This window comes from Rhyacophila brunnea, unplaced genomic scaffold (genome assembly GCF_057557595.1).
Source record: "Rhyacophila brunnea isolate RB1 unplaced genomic scaffold, BYU_Rbru_1.0 scaffold_13, whole genome shotgun sequence".
Classification (NCBI taxonomy): Eukaryota; Metazoa; Arthropoda; class Insecta; order Trichoptera; family Rhyacophilidae; genus Rhyacophila; species Rhyacophila brunnea.
In genome coordinates this window covers 29,462,623-29,473,748 of record NW_028232785.1, presented here as the reverse complement: position 1 = coordinate 29,473,748, position 11,126 = coordinate 29,462,623, and the positions used below count along the sequence as shown (strand labels likewise).

Here is an 11,126-nt window from a genome sequence, read left to right as displayed (position 1 = left end):
TGGAATTTCATATTTTGGAAAATACTACAGACTGTAGAATATTACTTACAACACTAGGTACCCTTAACCTTAGAGATAGGTTGGGGGACCAGCCAAACATCGTGTCCTTGGCGGCCCGCTTCAGAATGTGGGGGCCATGCTGTACTGTATATTATTATTATTATGTAGTTCACCCACTCACAATAACAGCTGCAGGCTTATAAACTTAATATAATAATATAAAACCTCTTATTAATAATATATAATATACCTACTACAATAATGTTATTGTTTGGATTTTTTACACGGTATCTCGTATTGGCAACACTGAAGACAATTACAGCTGACATATTTTCACAAATGACAGCTGACAGCTGTTTGCAGCACTGATCACTAAATCTTACTCTACTCTGACAAACCGTTCGCTTAAATAACGCAAAATGGATATCAAACAAGAACCGGATGAATACACAACCGATATGGAAGGTAACCCTTCTACTGCAGTTTGGTTTGACGTTCCCATAAAACGTTCAGAAAGCCCTGACACACATTCTTACATAAAGCAAGAGAATTTTGATGATGTTCCTATGCAGGTAAGTTTTATTACAATATTATATTCTGCATTGACTCACCTGCATTTATGTAGTATCTACAATGACATTATTAATAGGCAACGCACTCAGTACAGTAGCTAGCAAGTAAATTCGCGCATAGTGACATTCGCACATTTGTAGGTAGGTAGACGTCGCGTGACAAAATTTCGCAATTTCCATTATGCCACCTTATATTTATATTGCCTTTATTGTAATGGCGTTAGAACAGTGTTTCTAGTGTCAATGTTCATTTGAGCGAAAGATATTGATATTAAAATATGAATTATGCCATTCGGCAGATCCGACAAAAAGCATCGGGAATTTATAGCAATATCACCTTTATTGTAATGGCGTATTAATATTAAAATATGAATTATGCCATTCGGCAGATCCGACAAAAAGCATCGGGAATTTATGGCAATATCACCTTTATTGTAATGGCGTTAGAACAGTGTTTCTAGTGTCAATGTTCATTTGAGCGAATGAACTATGCCATTCGGCAGACCCGACAAAATGCATCGGGAATTTATAGCAATACCACCTTTATTGTAATGGCGTTAGAACAGATTATGCCTTTCGGCAGACCCGACTAACGAGTGAGTGTCTTTTTTTTCCAGATGCATCGTCCATATTAATGTCATTGAGTACCTATTACAACGCCTTCCAAATTCTAACTTTTGCTAGAAAACGTTGGCTTTTCAATGATTTATTTATTTATTTATAAAAAGAGTATTACTGCATTACAGCTATTGGCCAATGTGCCATTATACATAATAAATACAAATTTATAAGAATATCTTAATTACAAATAACAATAAAAAGACAGCATGTGTAAATATTAATGAAATATGATAATTTATACAATTATAAATTTAGCCTATTTAATACGTCCACAAACATTATATAGTTAATAAAAAACAAATCAACCTTTATGGTGCCATCAAATAAGCTAATTGCACGATACACAGCATCATGAAACATAACATCTGTCCTGCGACGAGGTATCTTGAAGACCGTGGAGCTACGAGTGATATTGGTGGGAACATGTTATAATCAAATAATAAATTCACAAAATATGTCCTGATGAATGTGAAAATACGATGACTTGTTGTTATATTGCTAGATACCTTTACATCTCAACCCTATTATAAACTGACAATATATTATAATATGTGGTCATAGATTTATTTGGCGGCCTCTCCTACCCAAAATGTATGTCCACGAACATCAAACGACGTATAAACAATGCATTCAAACTGCAATCTTGATTAATTTCTTAATCCATATAGGTAGGTAAGTACCGTGGGGGTAGGCAGATTGAGCGTGGCTTGGGGGCGGCAGTTACTCGAAGGGCGGCAAATCGAGGAGAATCATTTGGTATATATAGAATTAGCTACGTAAGTTGAGTACCTACTTAATAACGAAGATATCATTCCTTTTAAAAAATCAGCTCACTGGTTCGAAACAAAATGTTTTGATTAACAAACATAAAAGGTTTAACACGACTGTATTCTTTTTGTCGGGTTTACGATGTCAAGTTTACTTCCGTTGCCATTCGATGTCATTGGTGACCAGAGACGACACAAGCAGGGATGATAAAAAATATTGTATACAAAATAAGGCGGCATTATGGCATTGCGCAGGGGCGGCATTTTGTCTAGGGACGTCACTATCAATTGGTAATATACAATCGCATTTTAAAATAAAATACATTAGAAAAGACGATTTGACAATAACATTCTAATAATTAGTGAATGAAATGCTTTGCTCATGTAAAATACCATGTCCGGAAACTTGTACGTATGCAGTTCACCGTATACACTTTACCGTGAAATCTTATATCGGACATATATGGCCGTATATTAAAGAGCATCCAACCTCTTTGGTTCGTATAGTACTGACATAAAATTCATGTACAGATAAAACACGGTTCGATTTACTGAAATAAATATACGTTCGTTTCGATTTTACGCAGAAAGTAGGTACTTACTTTAAAAGACTTTATATAAAAATATTAATTAAAAGATAAAAAGAACTTTTTATATACGTTTATAAATTTTCTGTTGAATCATATAAACTTGACTTGACTAGCTTAAACGATCAAAAAAAATTGTATTTGATAGAAATAATACTGAAATTTCATTTTGACATTCATATTGATTTACATAGTAACACACGTACCTATATATTAATAATTTAGTTGCTATGACCCCAGACCCCTGCCAACCAATAATAGTGGATTGGATTACGGATTTCTTTCGAAATAACTTTTCATACAAAACAGAATTAACTGAAAATAAATTCAATTCTACTTAAAGATGGCTAAAAAAATACATTGGCTTCGTGTTCTGATATATTATCAAGGTTGCAAACGTCTAGCTAGTCGGGAAGTTAGTTAAAAATCGATTGCAAGATTTGTACTGGATATACAACCACCGGACAAACAAGAATACGACCTATTAAAAACGTTGTAATAAAAAAACTCTCTTCTCGTTGGAACTGAAACATATGCACAATTTAATCATTATCTACGTGTGCATATTTAAATTCTCACCAACTCTACCTACCTATAATTCACGAACGCCTATTTGTTTTCGAATTTCATTCGATTGCGTGGCGTCCAGTTGTACCGGCGCCAAATTGTCCCACGTCCTAGACCTACATTGTGGCTTAAGTTCAATGAAAACAAATACGTATGACTGACAAAGTTTAGTGTGCACAATATTTGTCAGATTTTAACAGCCTACCTCCACCCGTTGCTACTGGCGTATTATGGCGTTCTCTTCTAGTATCGTCCATCAAAGACAACGTCATAATTATTATGTATAGATTGATTGGTCGCCCTTTGAACAAAAATTGTACAACTTATTAGTACAACCTATTAATCATTTTTGTTTCAGAATAGTACATTTGACAACTCCAATATAAAACAAGAAAGTGAGTTTCATTCATACAGCTGTCAAGACAATGTCAATGAAATTAGATTGTCCTCATTAAACCATGAAGAGCCTGAACCCGGATGCTCATATGCACGATCAAATACAGTTCCTCAGGTATGTATACCTATTTGTATGGTAGGTAATGCGTTCTTTAAGTGTATCCAATGCTCTTATATTTGACACCATGTATGCCAGTGTCTGCCAAACTTTTTTACTTCACGGCACACTGGTGAATTGGATTTGTTCCGCGGCAAACCTAAAAAAAAACCTTATCACTGCCAGCCAATTTTTACTAAATGCACACACTAAACACTAAATCGAAATAAAATAAATCCTTTAAAAAATATGAAATAGGAACGGAATGACAAATATTTGTGAAAACTTAGCAACACAACATGTTTATCAAGTTTATTGTGAATATTTTCACACTAAAATGATAAATATTGTTTAAAAAATATACACAGAATGTGTATTCAGAAGTTATGACGTTTACAAGAACCCGCGAATATATTCGTCCGTGGCCTGACGCGACATACATGCTTTGGCGAGTTATTTCGTCCGTGGCACGGATCAGGTTAAAAAAGGAAAAGTACCTTATTGATATGAATAAAGGAAATCATATTGTAGGACGTAGGTAACAATTTTTTTTATAATATTTTAATATTTTATCAACATATTATAATATGTACCTACATAGGTGGTAATAATTTTATTAGTGAGAAGGATGCAATTGATTTTTAGAAAGAATTTTGTCTAAATTATATATAAAAACACGTAACTCATCATCTACTATCTGTAACGGCTCTCGTTTTTATGATTTCATTTCCACAAGCACTGAAAAACCAAATTCGCAAAGATACGACAATCCAAACGGCAACAGTGATTTAATTGCTGTTGTAGCCAATCGAGGATATTGACTCCAAAGCGATATCCAAAATGCTGACAACTCTAGCTCAGAAAATGAGGCTTTGTGCACAGGGTCGTTTTTTAGATCTATTAAAATTTCCTCCTCTGTTAGTGTTAGGTGTGTACCATCGAACCTTGCGGATGGATTGGTGACCCACTGGTACATTATTTGATAATCAAGTGATGGAAAATACTTGGAAAATGATGCAAAACGGAGTTCTAATGGCACTTCTGGATTTTTTTTAAATTTGTTTAAAGAAGCATCTACACCTGGGAAGTTATCAAGCTGTCAGTTTTTAACTATTCTGGTCACAGGTCTAACTTTTCAGCGAAAGATCTTAATTTTCCTATAATTGTAATAATATTTTCGTTCGCTCCTTGCAGGCTTGAATTTAAAATGTTTAATTTCTCAAAAAGATATTATAATATAATTAAGAAACATTACTTCCAGCTACTAATTATTGTTCTCGCGAAGAAAATCATATCCCATATTCTCAGCATTGAAGAAAGAAATTATTTCTGCTCGCCTCTATGCGATAGTACTTTAACCGTGATAGTGTTTTTTCTTTTGAGAGCCAATGTACTTCAGTTTGAAGCAGCAAACACTTAAGGCGATACTTCAGTGAAACGGCAAATAATTTTCAACTATAGGCGCGACGAAATTTTCGACTCGCTGGTAGTCTGAGAGCGAGCGTCGAGGTGTCAATACGTAATTTTGTTTCGTGATGGTGGCGGGGTATTAATTCTTAAATCGTGTAAAGATGACGAATACCGAAAACATGTCAATAAATATTTTATTATTGTTACTAATAGAACAACAATAAGTGCCCACCACCACCCGTCATATATGCACAACCGTGGATATGCACGGCCGCTTTCTATGACGCTTTAAATGTGTCTGAAAGAAGTGATTTTAAGTGCTCATTCCGTCCCGAGATGGAGCCGCACGGGACTGATGCTGCAACCATGCACCGTAGTGCTTAAAGAAGAAAGTTAAGAAAGAAAATGTGTTACTAATAGAACAATAAACAGAACATTAAATGGACGCATGTTGTATTTATATGACAAATTAAATTTCGGTCGGCATGCGTCATTTGCACCTGCGACCCGCAATCCGGGCATCGCCTAGCCACGATCTTTTTAGACCGTGCCTCAACTGGGGTATAGCCTTAAATTCAGAATCCATATTTTCACACAGTGAAAGTGACAAATATTAATTATTTGAATATGTAGATGTTGAATTTATTTAAAATTGAAGAAAATTTAAATGTATAGGAATTATTTAAAATGAACAGTTTGAAGGCTTTTTCCTTCGCGGCACACCTGAGACTTCTTGAGGCATACTAGTGTGCCGTGGCACACAGTTTGGCAGACACTGTGCTACACTATATACTTAAAATTTAAATAATAACATCCATTATATCTTTATTATTATTTGTATACAATTAAAAATACAATACACGACAATTAGCTGAGAGGTATGGTTCCCAGACATTTTATTTTACTCGGACTTTTTCAGGGTTCTTTAATTTTTAGCTAATAATGCATAATTTATATCCTCTTATTCTGCTCATTTTGTTGTCCGGAAATTTGTACGTATGCAGTTCACCGTATCACACTTATCCGTGAAATGAATCGGAAATATATGGTCGTATATTAAATACCGTCCAACCTCTTGGGGTCGTACAGTACTGAGATAAAATTCATTTATAAATAAAACACGCTTGTCGATTTACAGGAAGCCAGCTGCAAACAAATTTTTGAAAATAGCCGATACCTATACTGGATTATTTGTTAGGTTAAGTTAGATACATTATTGTCAACAACGAGTAATTTTTTCATCTCGGTGATATACAATAAGGTCATCTCATTCCGATAAGAAAGCTCACGGTGAACTTTGCTACGCTGAAACACATGAAGTTAGATAGTGTCATTTAATCATAATTTAGATTTATTGCACTACAACCCTAGTGGGTCTTGGCCTCCTTCAAAAACTTCCTACACCCTAGACGATCGGGCGCTGACACTCTTTAGTTGCTTTGATCGAGAATTATTTTTAATTCCATCATGGCGCAGCTCGGCCGTCCAGGTATTCTCTTGCCATCGGGGGTTGCGTACAGTGACGTCCTGTGGGGGTAGGCAGATTGAGCGTCGCTTGGGGGCGGCAGTTACCCAAAGGGCGGCAAATCGAGGAGAATCACTAGGTATATAAATATAGAAATAGCTACCTAAACTTAGTAATACAGGACATATCTTTCCATTACAAAATTCAGCTCACTGTTTGGAAACAAAATGTATTAATTAGGTACCTACCTACTATAAAAGTTTTAACAGGATTTTATGTCGGTTTCGTGATGTGTAGTTTACTTCCGTCGTCCTTGGACGTCACATTCTTGGTGCAATGACACGTCTACACCTAATTTAAAATTTATCCAAATATGTTTGCCAGTCACTCGCGAGTTTTGGAAGTGTTCAAGTGTATTTTTAAATGTAGATACCTATCTGAAACCGTAGATTCGCAATATTGTCTATTGGAGCAGAGATGGCATTAAAATTAGATTTAGTGGTATATGTCTTGTTAGTAACGTATCCATACAACAGATTTCTTAGATATTGGAGTCATGAAAGGATGATAAAAAGTACTGTATAAAAAATGTGGCGGCATTTTGGCACTGCCTAGGGGCGGCATTTTGTCTAGGGACGTCACTGGTTGCGTACATATCCCGCCTCGCTGGTATATCTTCCGGCATTTTATGCACGTTGCCAATCCGGTGCAGTATCTGCATTTTCATATTCCAGGTGATCTTTCTGCCCGCATAAAGTGTGTAAAGCTGCTCATTTTACCTTAAAGTCCAAATGCCACTTTCTTGAATAGCCCCAAACATTCTTCCTAATGCCGGCGCTCCATTGGCATGCAAGTCAGACGATTTACAGTCTTCGGACTTTTTTTTCGCGTGGAGCACCCCAGGTCTGCGGACTTTTTAATCCGCAGACCAGGCTCGTTGGCTTCCAAACATGTTTGATATTTTACTCTCCGAGTTGCCAGACTTCGTCCGTCGATCGCTATGCTAATTTGATTTGAGATTAATACGCAATTATTCGGACCGCAAAAAAAACTGTAATTTTTTTAAACATTTTCATTGATTAATTTGTTAATTTACACATTAGAAAATGAGAGATTTACCAATTATTTTTTTATTTGTATTTATGAAATTCATAAAAGAAAACGTAAAACTTGTGTTGTTTTCACTGCTATATTATTTTATGCAAGTCTATATATAAATAACACAAAATTATAGGATTATCGGAAGACATTATGATAATCGCAACTTTTGACTTTTGACAGCTCGACTTTTTTATTCGTTCGTTGATCAGTAGCAGAGCATAGACAAATCGGACGATTTATTGTCCTCGGTCTTTTGGCTCGCCAATGGAGCGCTGGCATTAAGATATCCATATTTCTCATTTATTATGTTCTTATTTAACTTTACTTAATTTAATTTTACAGGACACTTTTGAAAATGAAAGCACGACAAATAGTGAAAATATCCCAATCTCAAGAGTACAGTTTTATGTGGAATCTAAATTGGATAAAATAGATGCTTTATTTCACGACGTCAAAAAAGAACCAACGGACAAGAAAGAAGCCCGTCTATTGTTGAAAAGAACTATATTTTATGAACGAAACTTTGTCTGCAACCTTTGCTCTTATATGTTCCCAGCTGAAAATATTTTAAATGCTCACAAAAAACTCAGTCACAAGTCATCATCCAGTAATCTTGATAAACAGTCTGGAATAAAACGCATTGCTTGTGACCAATGCAACTACAGATGTAAATATGTATCCCAATTAGTTCAACATAAAAGGATTCATAGTAAAGAAAAAATGTTTAAGTGTAATGAATGCGATTACAAATCAACGCACTCCTATAATATTAAAAAGCATCAGATGATACATAATGGAGAGAAACCGTTTCATTGCGATGTTTGTGATTACAAAACGACTAACTCCAGTAATTTGAAGCAGCATAAAATGGTGCACAATGATCAACAACCATACGAGTGCAACATATGTGATTATAAAAGCAGAAGAGCTGATTTGTTGAAGATGCATATAATAACCCACAACGGTGAAATGCCGTTCATGTGTAAAATATGCGACTACAAATGTACCTCATCGAATAATTTTAAAAAACATGAGATGATTCACAGTGGACAAAAACCATTTCATTGTGGTGATTGTGATTACAAAACTACTAACTCTAGTAATTTGAAGCAGCATAAAATGATACACAGTGATGAGCAACCTTTTGAATGCAATCTATGTGATTATAAAAGTAGAAGAGCTGATTTATTGAAAATGCATAAAATAACTCATGATGGTGAAATGCCATACGTGTGCAAAGTATGCGATTACAAAACTACTTCATCGAATAATTTAAAAAAACATGAAATGATTCACAGTGGACAAAAACCATTTCATTGTGATGAGTGTGATTATAAAACTACTAACTCCAGTAACTTGAAACAGCATAAAATGATACACACTAATAAAAAACCTTTTGAATGCGATTTATGTGATTATAAAAGTAGAAGAGCTAATTTGTTGAGGACGCATAAAATGACTCACACTGGTGAAAAGCCATTCATGTGCGATGAATGCGACTACAGAGGTAACTTATTGAATAATTTGAAGATGCACAAAATGATCCATAGTGGCAATAAACCGCTTAAGTGCAATCTGTGTGATTACAAAACTTTATACTCGGGCGACCTAAAAAGTCACCAAATGGGCCACACAGGGGAGAAACCTTTTAAGTGCAATGAATGTGATTACGCGTGCACTAAAGCTAAAAATTTAAAAAGGCACAAAATGGTTCACAGTGACCGAAAACCATTTGCTTGCGATATTTGCGAATATCAATGCTCGCAGTCTAGCAGTTTGAAGAGGCATAAAATGATCCATAGTGGGGATACGCCGATAAAGTGTAACTTATGTGATTATACGTGTAGAAAATCTGACGACTTGGCGATGCATATTAATGTTCATAGCGGTGAAAAATCTGTCACTACTAATATGCAGGTTATGTAATAGTTATATTTTTAAGTATTAAATTATTGGTAAAAAGACATTGTAATAGTTAAATAGAATAAAACACTTCGAGTAATAATATAAAGAGCGTGGGTTTTGTTCGGCAAAATGAAGCAGTACTTCTGTATAACGCACAGTTCAGTAAACATTAAACCGTCATGTTGCTTCTCAGTACCGCTACCATATTTAAATAATACATAGTCAACCATATTTTCTTCTAAATTAACTAACATTAAATTACGCAGACTTTATATTTAACACAAAAACAGCAAAATTTAGCAACACGTGCTCGCAGTTTTTTACAACGTTTTTATTAGCTCGTATTCTTATTTGTCCGGTGGTTGTTTAAATCCAGTACAAATCTTGCAATCGATTTTTAACTAACTTCCCGACTAGCTAGACATTTGACACTTTTGGAATATACCAGAACACGATGCCAATGCATTCTTTTAATACTTTTAGCCGTCTTTAAGTAGAATTGAATTTATTTTCAGTTAATTATGTTTTGTATGAAAAGTTATTTTGGAAGAAATCCGTAATCCAATCCACTATTATTGGTTGCTAAGTGGGTGACTTAGCAACTAAATTATTAATATATACGTGCGTTACTATGGAAATCAAAATGACATTTCAGTATTCTATATTTGTTTGTTTGTTTGTTTTTTATTTACTTCATATCAAGTACAAGTTTGAGCATATGGAGTATAATATAAAATATATATAATATAAAAACGTTGTATATAAAAAGTTCTTTTTATCTTGTAATTATTAATGACTGTGGTCATCCAAAACAATATTTACCGACGACGTGTATAAACAATATTTAATTCAGCCGTAGAAATTCTATCTTACTCTAACGCATATTGCGTAGATATAAGCGTGCCGAATTCTTTCTCACTCGCACTTATCGTTCGTTTTTGTTAAAGCCTTGATAAAAGACAATTGTTTATAGGTACATAATTTTATAATAAACAGGATTAGTTCAATGAAATAATGTCAACTAGTTAAAAATATATAATATTACTGACATTTTATACAATGTTTAAATTCTAATTCTTTTTTAAATATACTTAATTATGTAACAATAATATAATAGATAATAATACTAGTTATTACTACTACATTTTGGTACCCTCAGAATTCGGCAGTCACTGGCTGTTCCATCCAACCAGCGTATCTTTGGCCTGCCTCTTTTGCTACGCCCTATTGGATTGCTGGACATCACTCTCTTTGCCGGTTCTGATGACGTAGCCATCGCAGTCTCCCAATCTTAATTGATTGAATTGCGCTGCAAACTTCGTACAGCCCGTAAAGTTCAGCATTATATTTCTCCTCCGATTGGTGCCGTCCCGATAGGTCCATATCATAGAGGTATTAAATTAAAAGAGGGGCAAGGAATCGGCTTTCTCATACAGCTGAATGAAGCAGGCCAACAATAGCCGATAACTTACGAAAAATAGCGACGCGATAAAAAAAAATCAGGGAATCACAGAGGATTTACCTTGGTCATTATAATGTACCCATATAATATAATGTTAACATTCAAATTTTGCCACAAATTGATTACCAGCCTGACCCACCATACTTTTTCGCCATACTAGCCGGCTTCACCATACT

At 34.8% G+C, this 11,126-nt stretch overlaps 1 protein-coding gene across 1 annotated transcript; it reads left to right on the top strand.

The window, feature by feature from the left end:
- The first annotated feature begins 318 nt into the window (after positions 1-318).
- LOC147077208 (uncharacterized) lies at positions 319-9,764 on the top strand. The gene is made up of 3 exons (XM_085940742.1): positions 319-572; positions 3,473-3,625; positions 7,926-9,764. Exons 1-3 carry the CDS (start codon positions 420-422, stop codon positions 9,507-9,509), a joined length of 1,890 nt encoding a protein of 629 aa, XP_085796868.1. The 5' UTR covers positions 319-419; the 3' UTR covers positions 9,510-9,764.
- The last annotated feature ends 1,362 nt before the right edge of the window (positions 9,765-11,126 follow it).

Bases quoted from the DNA above. Each gene is read 5' to 3' on its own strand.
- LOC147077208 (XM_085940742.1), top strand. From the start codon at position 420: ATGGATATCAAACAAGAACCGGATGAATACACAACCGATATGGAAGGT. The intron at 573-3,472 runs GTAAGTTTTATT...TTTTTGTTTCAG, and splicing joins TTGATGATGTTCCTATGCAG to AATAGTACATTTGACAACTC. The intron at 3,626-7,925 runs GTATGTATACCT...TTAATTTTACAG, and splicing joins GATCAAATACAGTTCCTCAG to GACACTTTTGAAAATGAAAG.